Source organism: Eleutherodactylus coqui, chromosome 9 (assembly GCF_035609145.1).
Source record: "Eleutherodactylus coqui strain aEleCoq1 chromosome 9, aEleCoq1.hap1, whole genome shotgun sequence".
In the NCBI taxonomy this organism is placed as follows: domain Eukaryota; kingdom Metazoa; phylum Chordata; class Amphibia; order Anura; family Eleutherodactylidae; genus Eleutherodactylus; species Eleutherodactylus coqui.
This window is the reverse complement of record NC_089845.1, coordinates 175,436,415-175,457,690: the sequence shown is the minus strand read 5'-3', so window position 1 is coordinate 175,457,690 and position 21,276 is coordinate 175,436,415. Positions and strand designations below refer to the sequence as shown.

Below are 21,276 nucleotides of genomic sequence, written 5' to 3'. Positions count from 1 at the left end.
CATATGCACACTTCTTTGTCGGTTCCCCTCTACCCCATTCTAATACACAAGTACACTAAGTCCTATTGGCCTTGCTTCTGGGCTCTCTGCCCATATTTTTTTATTAGCTCCACTTCTACTCAAGCTTAGTAAGGCCTATGAGCCCCAGTGGGGCAGTTAAATGATGACATTTTTTTCTCACTGTGGACCCAAGCGCTGACATGGCTCACTTAGGGAAACGCAAAGTAAATATGGGGACAGCTATGTCAGGAAGTATTTTTCTGGGTTTTTTATATATATTAACATAAATTGATATCTCCGGTTGCTAAAGATAAAAATAGTCCTTAGCGGAATTGTGTATACCATTGGCCTACACAGAAGACCCTGTGCTTCCTGAGTCTCACCCTGGACCTTGTGACTATAGCATGCCGCTCTTTCAGTATTATTTTAATGTAAGCCAATATCCTGATCCAATAACCAATAATGAGATCCAGCGCCTATTGTTTGAGTTGCATCCCATTCTGTTCACTTCTCTTAGTTTTCCCAAAGAAATGATGATGGAAAGTCAACGGGTTACAATTCAACCATAAATGGTCTTAAAGGATCCTTGGAGAACAGAATCACCCTGATATAAGATCTTGTAGTACAAAAGTCCAGAGATGCCCACCTTAAGGTCTTGCTCATCCACTCTGGTCATGCCTTAAGCTAGATGATTGTTTTTGCATACTAATGTTTTTTCATGTTTGGAACAAAGACAATTTAACTCTGATTTCAAAGCTGGTTTTCCATTCGTTCAAGTGTAGACCTTGAGTTGTATAAAACATACTTGCTGGGACTGGGGCTCCTGAACATCTTCTGTCAGGTCCAGCTTTTAAAGTTTCAACAGTACTCAACCAGAAAAGATGAAGTCTAACCTTAGAACACTCCATGCCACCTAGACAAGGTTTGGGGTATTTAGACGAATGAATGAACTTTATTGATAGTATGTCTAATGACATAGGTGGTCCGGTGAATATATACATTAATATACATTTACTAACAAGGGGACAGACAATCAACTGCGAAGAATGTGGCCGATGTGGCCAATCTTTGGCCTTAGCACTGGTACCACCGAGACCACTGGCTGGTTAAAGAGGCTACATGCACAGATGGCATGTGATCAGCTGATTGGAAGCTAGTGCACATCACTGAGGGTCGATGGGGATTGGAGCAGTTTAATGTAAACCAGTGGCAAGATGCAACAATAATGAGATCCATTGTTTGAGTTGCATCCCATTCTGTCCCCTTCTGTTCTTCTGAAAGTCAAGCATACATGCTCTTACAGGACGCTTGGCAGATACGGCTGTCATAACTCCTGACTGATACATGGTAGGATTACTTGGACTGATGAGACCAGTGAATGACCACAGCAGTCATTTGTATAGACACATACTGTAATCCGCTGCTGAAAAGTAATGGTAGGTTGTTGGGGGTCAGAGTGGGGGGAGACTGCAGCATTGAGGGGACCAAACAGGCCAGAACTTATTATTGTATTTCTTGCACTTATTAAACTATAAAATACTATGCACTGCACATTCCCTTTAAGGATCGGCATGAAGCAGTCCTGTAGAGGCGGGGCCAGGCGGTTGCAATCACATTATCGGGTGGGGCTCCGGGGCCCCATGCAATATTAGTTCATTTAAAAAAACACCCAGATCATTCCTTCTAGAATACCGTTCTTTAGTTCCTTGTTGATTTCCTGCATCACAGTAACGTAGCAGGTTAGGCTGCATGAACACAAGGTCCATCCACTTGAGCCTGTTTCACCCTTGTTGGTTCAAAGGAAGGCAAAACAAAAACAATGAGCCAATTTAGCTGATATGGAGTAAAGAATGCCTTTCTGACTCCATAATCGTATCAATTCTTTGTTGTCTTCAAGATCACTGCTTGCTGTCATTGTGGAAAACCTTCACAGTAAAGTTATACATTTCAGAACTCCATTCTATTCATGAGCCCTATAGCAATAACTGTAAGATGAGTAATAACTCAGTAGCAGCCGGCAGTCAGCGGGACCGGTATTACCATCAACTGACCTTAGATTGCCAAGTAGAGAATTATGCTGTAAAAACAAAATCCAAAGAAACGGCATCATTACAGGTCGTAGTGGGAGACTGAGTCAGAGCCGGCATTCGGCAGTCCCAACCTGATCACAGCCGTGCAGCCGCAATACAACACATTTCAATAAACTCTGTTCTAGTCTAATGAAACATTCCGTGATGTATTAAATATATTATGTATATTATTGTACATAGGAGGCAGTATTATAGCAGTTATATTCTTGTACATAGGGGGCAGTATTATAGTAGTTATATTCTTGTACATAGGGGCAGTATTATAGTAGTTATATTCTTGTATATAGGGGGCAGTATTATAGTAGTTATATTCTTGTATATAGGGGGCAGTATTATAGTAGTTATATTCTTGTACATAGGAGCAGTATTATAGTAGTTATATTCTTGTACATAGGGGGCAGTATTATAGTAGTTATATTCTTGTACATAGGGGGCAGTATTATAGTAGTTATATTCTTGTACATAGGGGGCAGTATTATAGTAGTTATATTCTTGTACATAGGGGGCAGTATTATAGTAGTTATATTCTTATACATAGGGTCAGTATTATAATAGTTATATTTTTGTACATAGGAGGCAGTATTATAGTAGTTATATTCTTGTACATAGGAGGCAGTATTATAGTAGTTATATTCTTGTACATAGGGGGCAGTATTATAGTAGTTATATTCTTGTATATAGGGGGCAGTATTATAGTAGTTATATTCCTGTACATAGGAGGCAGTATTATAGTAGTTATATTCTTGTACATAGGAGGCAGTATTATAGTAGTTATATCCTTGTACATAGGGGGCAGTATTATAGTAGTTATATTCTTGTACATAGGGGGCAGTATTACAGTAGTTATATTCTTGTACATAGGGGGCAGTATTATAGTAGTTATATTCTTGTACATAGGGGCAGTATTATAGTAGTTATATTCTTGTACATGGGAACAGTATTATAATAGTTATATTCTTGTACATAGGGGGCAGTATTATAGTAGTTATATTCTTGTATATAGGGGGCAGTATTATAGTAGTTATATTCTTGTACATAGGGGGCAGTATTATAGTAGTTATATTCTTGTACATAGGGGGCAGTATTATAGTAGTTATATTCTTGTACACAGGGGGCAGTATTATAGTAGTTATATTCTTGTACATAGGGGGCAGTATTATAGTAGTTATATTCTTGTACATAGGGGGCAGTATTATAGTAGTTATATTCTTGTACATAGGGGGCAGTATTATAGTAGTTATATTCTTGTACACAGGGGGCAGTATTATAGTAGCTATATTCTTGTATATAGGGGGCAGTATTATATTAGTTATATTCTTGTACATAGTGGACAGTATTATAGTAGTTATATTCTTGTACATAGGGGGCAGTATTATAGTAGTTATATTCTTGTACATAGGGGACAGTATTATAGTAGTTATATTCTTGTACATAGGAGCAGTATTATAGTAGTTATATTCTTGTACATAGGGGGCAGTATTATAGTAGTTATATTCTTGAACATAGGAGGCAGTATTATAGTAGTTATATTCTTGTACATAGGAGCAGTATTATAGTAGTTATATTCTTGTACATAGGGGACAGTATTATAGTAGTTATATTCTTGTATATAGGGGGCAGTATTATAGTAGTTATATTCTTGTACATAGGAGCAGTATTATAGTAGTTATATTCTTGTACATAGGGGGCAGTATTATAGTAATTATATTCTTGTACATAGGGGGCAGTATTATAGTAGTTATATTCTTGTACATAGGAGGCAGTATTATAGTAGTTATATTCTTGTACATAGGAGGCAGTATTATAGTAGTTATATTCTTGTACATAGGGGGCAGTATTATAGTAATTATATTCTTGTACATAGGGGGCAGTATTATAGTAGTTATATTCTTGTACATAGGGGGCAGTATTATAGTAATTATATTCTTGTACATAGGGAGCAGTATTATAGTAGTTATATTCTTGTACATAGTGGGCAGTATTATAGTAGTTATATCCTTGTACATAGGAGGCAGTATTATAGTAGTTATATCCTTGTACATAGGAGGCAGTATTATAGTAGTTATATTCTTGAACATAGGGGGCAGTATTATAGTAGTTAAATTCTTGTACATAGGGGGCAGTATTATAGTAGTTATATTCTTGTACATAGGGGGCAGTATTATAGTAGTTATATTCTTGTACATAGGGGGCAGTATTATAGTAGTTATATTCTTGTACATAGGAGGCAGTATTATAGTAGTTATATTCTTGTACATAGGGGGCAGTATTATAGTAGTTATATTCTTGTACATAGGAGGTAGTATTATAGTAGTTATATCCTTGTACATAGGAGGTAGTATTATAGTAGTTATATTCTTGTACATACGGGGCAGTATTATAGTAGTTATATTCTTGTACATAGGAGGCAGTATTATAGTAGTTATATTCTTGTACATAGGGGGCAGTATTATAGTCGTTATATTCTTGTACATAGGAGGTAGTTTTATATTAGTTATATTCCTGTACATAGGAGGTAGTATTATAGTAGTTATATTCTTGTACATAGGGGGCAGTATTATAGTAGTTATATTCTTGTACATAGGGGGCAGTATTACAGTAGTTATATTCTTGTACATAGGGGGCAGTATTATAGTAGTTATATTCTTGGACATAGGGGGCAGTATTACAGTAGTTATATTCTTGTACATAGGAGCAGTATTATAGTAGTTATATTCTTGTACATAGGGGGCAGTATTATAGTTGGTATATTCTTGTACATAGGGAGCAGTATTATAGTAGTTATATTCTTGTACATAGGGGGCAGTATTATAGTAGTTATATTCTTGTACATAGGGGGCAGTATTACAGTAGTTATATTCTTGTACATAGGGGCAGTATTATAGTAGTTATATTCTTGGACATAGGGGGCAGTATTATAGTAGTTATATTCTTGGACATAGGAGGCAGTATTATAGTAATTATATTCTTGTACATAGGGGGCAGAATTATAGTAGTTATATTCTTGTACATAGGGGGCAGTATTATAGTAATTATATTCTTGTACATAGGGGGCAGTATTATAGTAGTTATATTCTTGTACATAGGGGGCAGTATTATAGTAGTTATATTCTTGTACATAGGGGGCAGTATAATAGTAGTCATATTCTTGTACATAGGAGGCAGTATTATAGTAGTTATATTCTTGTACATAGGGGGCAGTATTATAGTAGTTATATTCTTGTACATAGGGGCAGTATTATAGTAGTTATATTCTTGTACATAGGGGCAGTATTATAGTAGTTATATTCTTGTACAGAGGAGCAGTATTATAGTAGTTATATTCTTGTACATAGGGGGCAGTATTATAGTAGTTATATTCTTGTACATAGGGGACAGTATTATAGTAGTTATATTCTTGTACATAGGGGACAGTATTATAGTAGTTATATTCTTGTACAAAATGGGCAATATTACAGTAGTTTTATTCTTGTACATAGGGGGGCAGTATTATAATAGTTATATTCTTGTACACAGGAGGCAGTATTATAGTAGTTATATTCTTATACATAGGGGACAGTATTATAGTAGTTATATTCTTGTACATAGGGGGCAGTATTATAGTAGTTATATTCTTGTACATAGGAAGCAGCATTATAATAGTTATATTCTTGTACATAGGGGGCAGTATTATAGTAGTTATATTCTTGTACATAGGGGGCAGTATTATAGTAGTTATATTCTTGTACATAGGAGGCAGTATTATAGTAGATATATTCTTGTACATAGGGGACAGTATTATAGTAGTTATATTCTTGTACATAGGGGGCAGTATTATAGTAGTTATATTCTTGTACATAGGGGGCAGTATTATAGTAGTTATATTCTTGTACATAGGAGCAGTATTATAGTAGTTATATTCTTGTATATAGGGGGCAGTATTATAGTAGTTATATTCTTGTACATAGGGGGCAGTATTATAGTTGTTATATTCTTGTACATAGGGGCAGTATTACAGTAGTTATATTCTTGTACATAGGAGCAGTATTATAGTAGTTATATTCTTGTACATAGGGGGCAGTATTATAGTTGGTATATTCTTGTACATAGGGAGCAGTATTATAGTAGTTATATTCTTGTACATAGGGGGCAGTATTATAGTAGTTATATTCTTGTACATAGGGGGCAGTATTACAGTTGTTATATTCTTGTACATAGGGGGCAGTATTATAGTAGTTATATTCTTGTACATAGGGGGCAGTATTATAGTAGTTATATTCTTGTACATAGGGGGCAGTATTATAGTAGTTATATTCTTGTACATAGGGGGCAGTATAATAGTAGTCATATTCTTGTACATAGGAGGCAGTATTATAGAAGTTATATTCTTGTACATAGGGGGCAGTATTATAGTAGTTATATTCTTGGACATAGGAGGCAGTATTATAGTAATTAAATTCTTCTACATAGGGGGCAGTATTATAGTAGTTATATTCTTGTACATAGGGGGCAGTATTATAGTAATTATATTCTTGTACATAGGGGGCAGTATTATAGTAGTTATATTCTTGTACATAGGGGGCAGTATTATAGTAGTTATATTCTTGTACATAGGGGGCAGTATTATAGTAGTTATATTCTTGTACATAGGGGGCAGTATAATAGTAGTCATATTCTTGTACATAGGAGGCAGTATTATAGAAGTTATATTCTTGTACATAGGGGGCAGTATTATAGTAGTTATATTCTTGTACATAGGGACAGTATCATAGTAGTTATATTCTTGTACATAGGGGCAGTATTATAGTAGTTATATTCTTGTACAGAGGAGCAGTATTATAGTAGTTATATTCTTGTACATAGGGGGCAGTATTATAGTAGTTATATTCTTGTACAAAGGGGACAGTATTATAGTAGTTATATTCTTGTACATAGGGGACAGTATTATAGTAGTTATATTATTGTACAAAATGGGCAATATTACAGTAGTTTTATTCTTGTACATAAGGGGGCAGTATTATAATAGTTATATTCTTGTACACAGGAGGCAGTATTATAGTAGTTATATTCTTATACATAGGGGACAGTATTATAGTAGTTATATTCTTGTACATAGGGGGCAGTATTATAGTAGTTATATTGTTGTACATAGGAAGCAGCATTATAATAGTTATATTCTTGTACATAGGGGGCAGTATTATAGTAGTTATATTCTTGTACATAGGGGGCAGTATTATAGTAGTTATATTTTTGTACATAGGGGGCAGTATTATAGTAGTTATATTCTTGTACATAGGAGCAGTATTATAGTAGTTATATTCTTGTATATAGGGGGCAGTATTATATTAGTTATATTCTTGTACATAGGGAGGAGTATTATAGTAGTTATATTCCTGTACATAAGGAGCAGTATTATAGTAGTTATATTCTTGTACATAGGGGGCAGTATTATAGTAGTTATATTCTTGTACATAGGAAGCAGTATTATAATAGTTATATTCTTGTACATAGGAAGCAGTATTATAATAGTTATATTCTTGTACATAGGGGGCAGTATTATAGTAGTTATATTGTTGTACATAAGGAGCAGTATTATAGTAGTTATATTCTTGTACATAAGGAGCAGTATTATAGTAGTTATATTCTTGTACATAGGGGGCAGTATTATAGTAGTTATATTCTTGTACATAGGAAGCAGTATTATAATAGTTATATTCTTGTACATAGGGGGCAGTATTATAGTAGTTATATTCTTGTACATAGGGGACAGTATTATAGTAGTTATATTCTTGTACATAGAAAGCAGTATTATAATAGTTATATTCTTGTACATAGGGGGCAGTATTATAGTAGTTATATTCTTGTACATAGGGGACAGTATTATAGTAGTTATATTCTTGTACATAGGGGGCAGTATTATAGTAGTTATATTCTTGTACATAGGAGCAGTATTATAGTAGTTATATTCTTGTATATAGGGGGCAGTATTATATTAGTTATATTCTTGTACATAGGGAGGAGTATTATAGTAGTTATATTCTTGTACATAAGGAGCAGTATTATAGTAGTTATATTCTTGTACATAGGGGGCAGTATTATAGTAGTTATATTCTTGTACATAGGAAGCAGTATTATAATAGTTATATTCTTGTACATAGGAAGCAGTATTATAATAGTTATATTCTTGTACATAGGGGGCAGTATTATAGTAGTTATATTCTTGTACATAAGGAGCAGTATTATAGTAGTTATATTCTTGTACATAAGGAGCAGTATTATAGTAGTTATATTCTTGTACATAGGGGGCAGTATTATAGTAGTTATATTCTTGTACATAGGAAGCAGTATTATAATAGTTATATTCTTGTACATAGGGGGCAGTATTATAGTAGTTATATTCTTGTACATAGGGGACAGTATTATAGTAGTTATATTCTTGTACATAGGAAGCAGCATTATAATAGTTATATTCTTGTACATAGGGGGCAGTATTATAGTAGTTATATTCTTGTACATAGGGGACAGTATTATAGTAAATATATTCTTGTACATAGGGGGCAGTATTATAGTAGTTATATTCTTGTACATAGGAGCAGTATTATAGTAGTTATATTCTTGTATATAGGGGGCAGTATTATATTAGTTATATTCTTGTACATAGGGAGGAGTATTATAGTAGTTATATTCTTGTACATAAGGAGCAGTATTATAGTAGTTATATTCTTGTACATAGGGGGCAGTATTATAGTAGTTATATTCTTGTACATAGGAAGCAGTATTATAATAGTTATATTCTTGTACATAGGGGGCAGTATTATAGTAGTTATATTCTTGTACATAGGGGACAGTATTATAGTAGTTATATTCTTGTACATAGGGGGCAGTATTATAGTAGTTATATTCTTGTACATAGGGGGCAGTATTATAGTAGTTATTTTCTTGTACATAGGAGCAGTATTATAGTAGTTATATACTTGTATATAGGGGGCAGTATTATATTAGTTATATTGTTGTACATAAGGAGCAGTATTATAGTAGTTATATTCTTGTACATAGGGGGCAGTATTATAGTAGTTATATTCTTGTACATAGGAAGCAGTATTATAATAGTTATATTCTTGTACATAGGGGCAGTATTACAGTAGTTAATTCTTGTACATAGGAAGCAGTATTATAGTAGTTCTATTCTTGTACATAGGGGCAGTATTACAGTATTTATATTCTTGTACATAGGAGGCAGTATTATAGTAGTTATATTCTTGTACATAGGAAGCAGCATTATAATAGTTATATTCTTGTACATAGGGGGCAGTATTATAGTAGTTATATTCTTGTACATAGGGGACAGTATTATAGTAGTTATATTCTTGTGCATAGGGGGCAGTATTATAGTAGTTATATTCTTGTACATAGGGGGCAGTATTATAGTAGTTATATTCTTGTACATAGGAGCAGTATTATAAGAGTTATATTCTTGTATATAGGGGGCAGTATTATATTAGTTATATTCTTGTACATAGGGAGGAGTATTATAGTAGTTATATTCTTGTACATGGGAGCAGTATTATAGTAGTTATATTCTTGTACATAGGAGGCAGTATTATAGTAGTTATATTCTTGTACATAGGGGGCAGTATTATAGTAGTTATATTCCTGTACATAGAGGGCAGTATTATAGTAGTTATATTCTTGTACATAGGGGGCAGTATTATAGTAGTTATATTCTTGTACATAGGGGGCAGTTTTATAGTAGTTATATTCTTGTATATAGGGGGCAGTATTATAGTAGTTATATTCTTGTACATAGGAGGCAGTATTATAGTAGTTATATTCTTGTACATAGAAGCAGTATTATAGTAGGTTTATACTTGTACATAGGGGGCAGTGTTATAGTAGTTATATTCTTGTATATAGGAGCAGCATTATAGTAGTTATATTCTTTTACCTAGGGGGCAGTATTATAGTAGTTATATTCTTGTACATAGGGGGCAGTATTATAGTAGTTGTATTCCTGTACATATTAGGCAGTAGTATAGTAGTTATATTCTTGTACATAGGGGGCAGTATTATAGTAGTTATATTCTTGTACATAGGGGGCAGTATTAGAGTAGTTATATTCTTGTACATAGGAGCAGTATTATAGTAGTTATATTCTTGTACATAGGGGCAGTAATATAGTAGTTATATTCTTGTACATAAGGGGCAGTATTATAGTAGTTATATTCTTGTACATAGCGGCAGTATTATAGTAGTAATATTCTTGTACATAGGGGCAGTATTATAGTAGTTATATTCTTGTACATAGGGGACAGTATTATAGTGGTTATATTCTTGTACACAGGGGGCAGTATTATAGTAGTTATATTCTTGTACATAGCCGCAGTATTATAGTTGTTATATTCTTGTACATAGAGGGCAGTCTTATAGTAGTTATATTCTTGTATATAGGAGGTAGTTATATAGTAGTTATATTCTTGTACATAGGGGGCAGTATTATAGTAGTTATATTCTTGTACATAGGGGGTAGTATTATTGTAGGTATATTCTTGTACATAGGGGGCAGTATTATAGTAGTTATACTCTTGTACATAGGAGCAGTATTATAGTAGTTATATTCTTGTACATAGGAGGCACTATTATAGTAGTTATATTCTTGTACATAGGGAGCAGTATTATAGTAGTTATATTCTTGTACATAGGAGGCAGTATTATAGTAGTTATATTCTTGTGCATAGGGGGCAGTATTATAGTAGTTATATTCTTGTACATAGGAGCAGTATTATAGTAGTTATGTTCTTGTACATAGGAGGCAGTTTTATAGTAGTTGTATTCTTGTACATAAGAGGCAGTATTATAGTAGTTATATTCTTGTACATAGGAGGCAGTATTATAGTAGTTATATTCTTGTACATAGAAGCAGTATTATAGTAGGTTTATTCTTGTACATAGGGGGCAGTATTATAGTAGTTATATTCTTGTACATAGGAGCAGTATTATAGTCGTTATATTCTTGTACATAGGAGCAGTGTTATAGTAGTTATATTCTTGTACATAGGGGGCAGTATTATAGTAGTTATGTTCTTGTACATAAGAGGCAGTATTATAGTAGTTATATTCTTGTACATAGGGGCAGTATTATAGTAGTTATATTCTTGTACATAGGAGCAGTATTATAGTAGTTATACTCTTGTACATAGGGGGCAGAATTATAGTAGTTATATTCTGGTACATAGGGGGCAGTATTATAGTAGTTATACTCTTGTACATAGGAGCAGTATTATAGTCGTTATATTCTTGTACATAGGAGCAGTATTATAGTAGTTATATTCTTGTACATAGGAGGCAGTATTATAGTAGTTATATTCTTGTACATAGGCGCAGTATTATAGTAGTTATATTCTTGTACATAGGGGGCAGTATTATAGTAGTTGTATTCCTGTACATATTAGGCAGTATTATAGTAGTAATATTCTTGTATATAGGGGGCAGTATTATAGTAGTTATATTCTTGTACATAGGGGGCAGTATTACAGTAGTTATATTCTTGTACATAGGGGGCAGTATTAGAGTAGTTATATTCTTGTACATAGGAGCAGTATTATAGTAGTTATATTCTTGGACATAGGGGCAGTATTATAGTAGTTATATTCTTGTACATAGGGGGCAGTATTATAGTAGTTATACTCTTGTACATAGGAGCAGTATTATAGTCGTTATATTCTTGTACATAGGAGCAGTATTATAGTAGTTATATTCTTGTACATAGGAGGCAGTATTATAGTAGTTATATTCTTGTATATAGGCGCAGTATTATAGTAGTTATATTCTTGTACATAGAGGGCAGTCGTATAGTAGTTATATTCTTGTATATAGGAGGTAGTATTATAGTAGTTATATTCTTTTACATAGGGGGCAGTATTATAGTAGTTATATTCTTGTACATAGGGGGTAGTATTATAGTAGGTATATTCTTGTATATATGGGGCAGTATTATAGTAGTTATACTCTTGTACATAGGAGCAGTATTATAGTAGTTATATTCTTGTACATAGGGGGCACTATTATAGTAGTTATATTCTTGTACATAGGGAGCAGTATTATAGTAGTTCTATTCTTGTACATAGCGGCAGTATTATAGTAGTTATATTCTTGTACATAGGGGCAGTATTATAGTAGTTATATTCTTGTACATAGGAGCAGTATTTTAGTAGTTATATTCTTGTACATAGGAGACACTATTATAGTCGTTATATTCTTGTACATAGGGAGCAGTATTATAGTAGTTATATTCTCGTACATAGGAGGCAGTATTATAGTAGTTATATTCTTGTGCATGGGGGGCTGTATTATAGTAGTTATGTTCTTGTACATAAGAGGCAGTATTATAGTAGTTATATTCTTGTACATAGGGGCAGTATTATAGTAGTTATATTCTTGTACATAGGGCAGTATTATAGTAGTAATATTGTTGTACATAGGGGGCAGTATTATAGTAGTTATATTCTTGTACATAGGGGGCAGTATTATAGTAGTTATATTCTTGTTCATAGAGCAGTATTATAGTAGTTATATTCTTGTACATAGGGGGCAGTATTATAGTAGTTATATTCTTGTACATAGGGGGCAGTGTTATAGTAGTTATATTCTTGTACATAGGAGCAGTATTATAGTAGTTATATTCTTGTACATAGGGGCAGTATTATAGTAGTTATATTCTTGTACATAGGGGGCAGTATTATAGTGGTTATATTATTGTACACAGGGGGCAGTATTATAGTAGTTATATTCTTGTACATGGGCGCAGTATTATAGTAGTTATATTCTTGTACATAAAGGGCAGTCTTATAGTAGTTATATTCTTGTATATTGGAGGTAGTATTATAGTAGTTATATTCTTGTACATAGGGGGCAGTATTATAGTAGTTATATTCTTGTACATAGGGGGTAGTATTATAGTAGGTATATTCTTGTACATAGGGGTAGTATTATAGTAGTTATACTCTTGTACATAGGAGCAGTATTATAGTAGTTATATTCTTGTACATAGGAGGCACTATTATAGTAGTTATATTCTTGTACATAGGGAACAGTATTATAATAGTTATATTCTTGTACACAGGAGGCAGTATTATAGTAGTTATATTCTTGTACATACGGAGCAGTATTATAGTAGTTATATTTTTGTACATAGGGGCAGTATTATAGTAGTTATATTCTTGTACATAGGAGGCAGTATTATAGTAGTTATTTTCTAGTACATAGGAGGCAGTATTATAGTAGTTATATTCTTGTACATAGGGGCAGTATTATAGTAGTTATATTCTTGTACATTGGAGCAGTATTATACTAGTTATATTCTTGTACATAGGGAGCAGTATTATAGTAGTTATATTCTTGTACATAGGAGGCAGTATTATAGTAGTTACATTCTTGTACATAAGGGGCAGTATTATAGTAGTTATATTATTGTACATAGGAGGCAGTATTATAGTAGTTATATTCTTGTACATAGGGAGCAGTATTATAGTAGTAATATTCTTGTACATAGGAGGCAGTATTATAGTAGTTATATTCTTGTGCATAGGGGGCTGTATTATAGTAGTTATATTCTTGTACATAGGAGCAGTATTATAGTAGTTATGTTCTTGTACATAAGAGGCAGTATTATAGTAGTTACATTCTTGTACATAGGGGGCAGTATTATAGTAGTTATATTCTTGTACATAGAGGGCAGTATTATAGTAGTTATATTCTTGTACATAGTGGACAGCATTATAGTAGTTATATTCTTGTACATAGGGGGGGCAGTATTATAATAGTTATATTCTTGTACACAGGAGGCAGTATTATAGTAGTTATATTCTTGTACATAGGAGCAGTATTATAGTAGTTATATTCTTGTACAAAATGGGCAATATGACAGTAGTTTTATTCTTGTACATAGGGGGGCAGTATTATAGCAGTTCTATTCTTGTACATAGGGGGCAGTATTATAGTAGTTATGTTCTTGTACATAAGAGGCAGTATTATAGTAGTTATATTCTTGTACATAGGGGCAGTATTATAGTAGTTATATTCTTGTACATAGGGGGCAGTATTATAGTAGTTATATTCTTGTACATAGGGGGTAGTATTATAGTAGTTATATTCTTGTTCATAGGGGCAGTATTATAGTAGTTATATTCTTGTACATTGGAGCAGTATTATAGTAGTTATATTCTTGTACATAGGAGCAGTATTATAGTAGTTATATTCTTGTACATAGGCGCAGTATTATAGTAGTTATATTCTTGTACATAGGGGGCAGTATTATAGTAGTTATACTCTTGTACATAGGAGCAGTATTATAGTAGTTATATTCTTGTACACAGGGGGCACTATTATAGTAGTTATATTCTTGTACGTAGGGAGCAGTATTATAGTAGTTATATTCTTGTTCATAGGGGCAGTATTATAGTAGTTATATTCTTGTACATAGGGGGCAGTATTATAGTAGTTATATTCTTGTACATAGGGGGCAGTATTATAGTAGTAATATTCTTGTACATAGGAGCAGTATTATAGTAGTTATATTCTTGTACATAGGGGCAGTATTATAGTAGTTATATTCTTGTACATAGGGGGCAGTATTATAGTGGTTATATTCTTGTACACAGGGGGCAGTATTATAGTAGTTATATTCTTGTACATAGGCGCAGTATTATAGTAGTTATATTCTTGTATATTGAAGGTAGTATTATAGTAGTTATATTCTTGTACATAGGGAGCAGTATTATAGTAGCTATATTCTTGTACATAGGGGCAGTATTATAGTAGTTATATTCTTGTACATAGGGGGCAGTATTATAGTAGTTATATTCTTGTACATAGGAGCAGTATTATAGTCGTTATATTCTTGTACATAGGAGCAGTATTAGTAGTTATATTCTTGTACATAGGGGCAGTATTATAGTAGTTATATTCTTGTACATAGGGGGCAGTATTATAGTGGTTATATTCTTGTACACAGGGGGCAGTATTATGGTAGTTGTATTCTTGTACATAGGCGCAGTATTATAGTAGTTATATTCTTGTACATAGAGGGCAGTCTTATAGTAGTTATATTCTTGTATATAGGAGGTAGTATTATAGTAGTTATATTCTTGTACATAGGGGGCAGTATTATAGTAGTTATATTCTTGTACATAGGGGGCAGTATTATAGTAGTTATATTCTTGTACATAGGAGCAGTATTATAGTAGTTATATTCTTGTACATAGGAGCAGTATTATAGTAGTTATATTCTTGTACATAGGCGCAGTATTATTGTAGTTATATTCTTGTACATAGGGGGCAGTATTATAGTAGTTATACTCTTGTACATAGGAGCAGTATTATAGTAGTTATATTCTTGTACACAGGGGGCACTATTATAGTAGTTATATTCTTGTACGTAGGGAGCAGTATTATAGTAGTTATATTCTTGTACATAGGGGCAGTATTATAGTAGTTATATTCTTGTACATAGGGGCAGTATTATAGTAGTTATATTCTTGTACATAGGAGCAGTATTATAGTAGTTATATTCTTGTACATAGGAGACACTATTATAGTAGTTATATTCTTGTACATAGGGAGCAGTATTATAGAAGTTATATCCTTGTACATAGGAGGCAGTATTATAGTAGTTATATTCTTGTGCATAGGGGGCAGTATTATAGTAGTTATGTTCTTGTACATAAGAGGCAGTATTATAGTAGTTATATTCTTGTACATAGGGGCAGTATTATAGTAGTTATATTCTTGTACATAGGGGGCAGTATTATAGTAGTTATATTCTTGTTCATAGGGGGCAGTATTATAGTAGTTATATTCTTGTACATAGGAGCAGTATTATAGTTGTTATGTTCTTGTACATAAGAGGCAGTATTATAGTAGTTATATTCTTGTACATAGGAGGCAGTATTATAGTAGTTATATTCTTGTACATAGGGGGCAGTATTATGGTAGTTATGTTCTTGTACATAGGGGGCAGTATTATAGTAGTTATATTCTTGTTCTTAGGGGCAGTATTATAGTAGTTATATTCTTGTACATAGGGGGCAGTATTATAGTAGTTATATTCTTGTACATAGGGGGCAGTATTATAGTAGTTATATTCTTGTACATAGGAGCAGTATTATAGTAGTTATATTCTTGTACATAGGGGCAGTATTATAGTAGTTATATTCTTGTACATAGGGGGCAGTATTACAGTGGTTATATTCTTGTACACAGGGGGCAGTATTATAGTAGTTATATTCTTGTACATAGGCGCAGTATTATAGTAGTTATATTCTTGTACATAAAGGCCAGTCTTATAGTAGTTATATTCTTGTATATTGGAGGTAGTATTATAGTAGTTATATTCTTGTACATAGGGGGCAGTATTATAGTAGTTATATTCTTGTACATAGGGGGTAGTATTAAAGTAGGTATATTCTTGTACATAGGGGGCAGTATTATAGTAGTTATACTCTTGTACATAGGAGCAGTATTATAGTAGTTATATTCTTGTACAAAGGGGGCACTATGATAGTAGTTATATTCTTGTACATAGGGAACAGTATTATAATAGTTATATTCTTGTACACAGGAGGCAGTATTATAGTAGTTATATTCTTGTACATAGGGAGCAGTATTATAGTAGTTATATTTTTGTACATAGGGGCAGTATTATAGTAGTTATATTCTTGTACATAGGAGGCAGTATTATAGTAGTTATATTCTTGTACATAGGGGCAGTATTATAGTAGTTATATTCTTGTACATAGGGGCAGTATTATAGTAGTTATATTCTTGTACATAGGGGGCAGTATTATAGTAGTTATATTCTTGTACATAGGGGCCAGTATTATAGTAGTTATATTCTTGTACATTGGAGCAGTATTATAGTAGTTATATTCTTGTACATTGGAGCAGTATTATAGTAGTTCTATTCTTGTACATTGGAGAGCAGTATTATACTAGTTATTTTCTTGTACATAGGGAGCAGTATTATAGTAGTTATATTCTTGTACATTGGGGAGAAGTATTATAGTAGTTATATTCTTGTACATAGGGAGCAGTATTATAGTACTTATATTCTTGTACATAGGGGGCAGTATTATAGTAGTTATATTCTTGTACATAGGGACCAGTATTATAGTAGTTATATTCTTGTACATAGGCGGCAGTATTATAGTAGTTATATTCTTGTACATAGGGGGCAGTATTATAGTAGTTATATTCTTGTACATAGGGGGCAGTATTATAGTAGTTATATTCTTGTACATAAGGGGCAGTATTATAGTAGTTATATTCTTGTACATAGGGGGCAGTATTATTGTAGTTATATTCTTGTACATAGGGCGCAGTATTATAGTAGTTATATTCTTGTACATAGGGGGCAGTATTATCGTAGTTATATTCCTGTACATAGGAGCAGTATTATAGTAGTTATATTCTTGTACATAGGGGGCAGTATTATAGTAGTTATATTCTTGTACATAGGAGGCAGTATTATAGTAGTTATATTCTTGTGCATAGTGGGCAGTATTATAGTAGTTATATTCTTGTACATAGGAGCAGTATTATAGTAGTTATGTTCTTGTACATAAGAGGCAGTATTATAGTAGTTATATTCTTGTACATAGGGGGCAGTATTATAGTAGTTATATTCTTGTACATAGAGGGCAGTATTATGGTAGTTATATTCTTGTACATAGGGGGCAGTATTATAGTAGTTATGTTCTTGTACATAGAGGGCAGTATTTTTGTAGTTATATTCTTGTACATAGAGGGCAGTATTATAGTAGTTATATTCTTGTACACAGGGGGCAGCATTATAGTAGTTATATTCTTGTACAAAATGGGCAATTTTACAGTAGTTTTATTCTTGTACATAGGGGGGCAGTATTATAATAGTTATATTCTTGTACACAGGAGGCAGTATTATAGCATTTCTATTCTTGTACATAGGGGGCAGTATTATAGTAGTTATGTTCTTGTACATAAGAGGCAGTATTATAGTAGTCATATACTTGTACATAGGGGCAGTATTATAGTAGTTATATTCTTATACATAGGGGGCAGTATTATAGTAGTTATATTCTTGTACATAGGGGGCAGTATTATAGTAGTTATATTCTTGTTCATAGGGGGCAGTATTATAGTAGTTATATTCTTGTATGTAGGGGGCAGTATTATAGTAGTCATATTCTTGTACATAGGGGCAGTATTATAGTAGTTATATTCTTGTACATAGGGGGCAGTATTATAGTAGTTATATTCTTGTTCATAGGGGGCAGTATTATAGTAGTTATATTCTTGTACATAGGGAGCAGTATTATAGTAGTCATATTCTTGTACATAGGGGCAGTATTATAGTAGTTATATTCTTGTACATAGGGGGCAGTATTATAGTAATTATATTCTTGTACATAGAGGGCAGTATTATTGTAGTTATATTCTTGTACATAGAGGGCAGTATTATAGTAGTTATATTCTTGTACACAGGGGGCAGCATTATAGTAGTTATATTCTTGTACAAAATGGGCAATTTTACAGTAGTTTTATTCTTGTACATAGGGGGGCAGTATTATAATAGTTATATTCTTGTACACAGGAGGCAGTATTATAGCATTTCTATTCTTGTACATAGGGGGCAGTATTATAGTAGTTATGTTCTTGTACATAGGCGACAGTTTTATATTAGTTTTATTCTTGTAAATAGGAGTAGTATTATAGTAGTTATATTCTTGTACATAGGGGCAGTATTATAGTAGTTATATTCTTGTACATAGAGGGCAGTATTATAGTAGTTATATTCTTGTACATAGGGGGCACTATTATAGTAGTTATATTCTTGTACATAGGCGACAGTATTATAGTAGTTATATTCTTGTACATAGGGGGCAGTATTATAGTAGTTATATTTTTGTACATAGGGGGCGGTATTATAGTAGTTATATTCTTGTACATAGGAGGCAGTATTATAGTAGTTATATTCTTGTACATAGAGGGCAGTATTATAGTAGTTATATTCTTGTATATAGGGAGCAGTATTATAGTAGTTATATTCTTGTACATAGGAGGCAGTATTATAGTAGTTATATTCTTGTACATAGGGGGCAGTATTATAATAGTTATATTCTTGTACATAGGCGACAGTATTATAGTAGTTATATTCTTGTACATAGGAGGCAGTATTATAGTAGTTATATTCTTGTACATAGGAGCAGTATTATAGTAGTTTTATTCTTGTACATAGGGTGCAGTATTATAGTAGTTATATTCTTGTACATAGGAGCAGTATTATAGTAGTTATATTCTTGTACATAGGAGCAGTATTATAGTAGTTATATTCTTGTACATAGGAGGCAGTATTATAGTAGTTATATTCTTGTACATAGGAGGCAGTATTATAGTAGTTATATTCTTGTACATAGGGGTACAGTATTATAGTAGTTATATTCTTGTAAATAGGGGGCAGTATTATAGTAGTTATATTCTTGTACATAGGAGCAGTATTATAGTAGTTATATTCTTGTACATAGGAGCAGTATTATAGTAGTTTTATTCTTGTACATAGGGTGCAGTATTATAGTAGTTATATTCTTGTACATAGGAGCAGTATTATAGTAGTTATATTCTTGTACATAGGAGCAGTATTATAGTAGTTATATTCTTGTACATAGGAGGCAGTATTTTAGTAGTTATATTCTTGTACATAGGAGGCAGTATTATAGTAGTTATATTCTTGTACATAGGAGCAGTATTATAGTAGTTATATTCTTGTACATAGGGGGCAGTATTATAGTAGTTATATTCTTGTACATAGCGGGCAGTATTATAGTAGTTATATTCTTGTACATAGGGAGCAGTATTATAGTAGTTATATTCTTGTACGTAGGGGGCAGTATTATAGTAGTTATATTCTTGTACATAGGAGCAGTATTATAGTAGTTATATTCTTGTACATAGGAGGCAGTATTATAGTAGTTATATTCTTGTACATAGGAGCAGTATTATAGTAGTTATATTCTTGTACATAGGGGACCGTATTATAGTAGTTATATTCTTGTACATAGAAGGCAGTATTATAGTAGTTATATCCTTGTACATAGGGGCAGTATTATAGTAGTTATATTCTTGTACGTAGGGGGCAGTATTATAGTAGGTATATTCTTGTACATAGGGGTACAGTATTATAGTAGTTATATTCTTGTAAATAGGAGTAGTATGTTTTCAATGAGCTTATTATTTATAATCCCCTTTACAACATTAAAAACCCCTATACTCTCCAGTGATCTTTCTAGCTTTTTGCTCCGATAGGTTATCTTTATTAATTACCTCATCGCACTACAATTATTAATACATATCATAATGGCTAAATTTCATTTGGAAAGCACCTTCATAATGTTCTGCATCTTGCTGGGACGGTTATACTACAGAGGTCAGGCAGATCTGTCATCGTGTCATTAACCTTTCTGTTCTGGTAATGCAACGTTTGCTTAGACCCTGACTAGCAGTAACGGAACAATAGTACAATTGTTGTTTAATTAGTAGCTAAGTAGCAAGTGAAGCAGCCAAGCAATGAATGGGGGTTCACAATAACGTCCTTTAATATAGAGGCTTCAGATATATTATTAAGAGCATATTGACCTTTGGGTATTTTGGTGAAAGGATTACTTTATGAATGTTGAACTGACTTAAAAGAGTTGATCACGTGGGAGCTGAAAGACATGAAAGTTATATAAGTCACTACATTCTTGCTTTTAAAAGACATTTGCCCTCCACCTTAAGGCTTTCGAGCAATGCTGTTTGGAAGGTAAGACGTAAAGCATTTACTACTTTGTAAGCAAGTTTTGTGTCCAAAATTAGAATGCGAGCCTCAAATATATAAGCAGGTAGAATGGGAGAGCATGCCTTAGACTTTACAGATCTGTGCTTGCACTCAGGCTGAATCCTTTTTTATAATGTGGAGATTGTATTTTTGGTGTCAGGCTCAGATCTTTGGACATTTATTTTTTCTCATTTTATTGAGATTTTACAATAAATTTTTTCTTGCTTATTAAAGTTCTTCATTTTAAGTACAATATTTACATGTAATAATTAAGTAGATTTTTACGCATCAAACAAACAATATTTTCTCATTTTTTTAAAGTAACAATGATGACTGTAAAGAATTATATTAAAAACCAATGTT

At 32.8% G+C, this 21,276-nt stretch overlaps 1 protein-coding gene across 1 annotated transcript in view; it reads left to right on the top strand.

Annotated features, from left to right (window-relative positions):
* Window positions 1-20,838: 20,838 nt before the first annotated feature.
* OC90 (otoconin 90) overlaps window positions 20,839-21,276 on the top strand; it is a 184,495-nt gene continuing 184,057 nt past the window's right edge. The window contains exon 1 of the mRNA XM_066578803.1: window positions 20,839-20,898. Within this exon, the coding sequence (XP_066434900.1) occupies window positions 20,885-20,898 (14 nt within the window). The 5' untranslated portion in view covers window positions 20,839-20,884. The remainder of the gene's footprint in view (window positions 20,899-21,276) is intronic.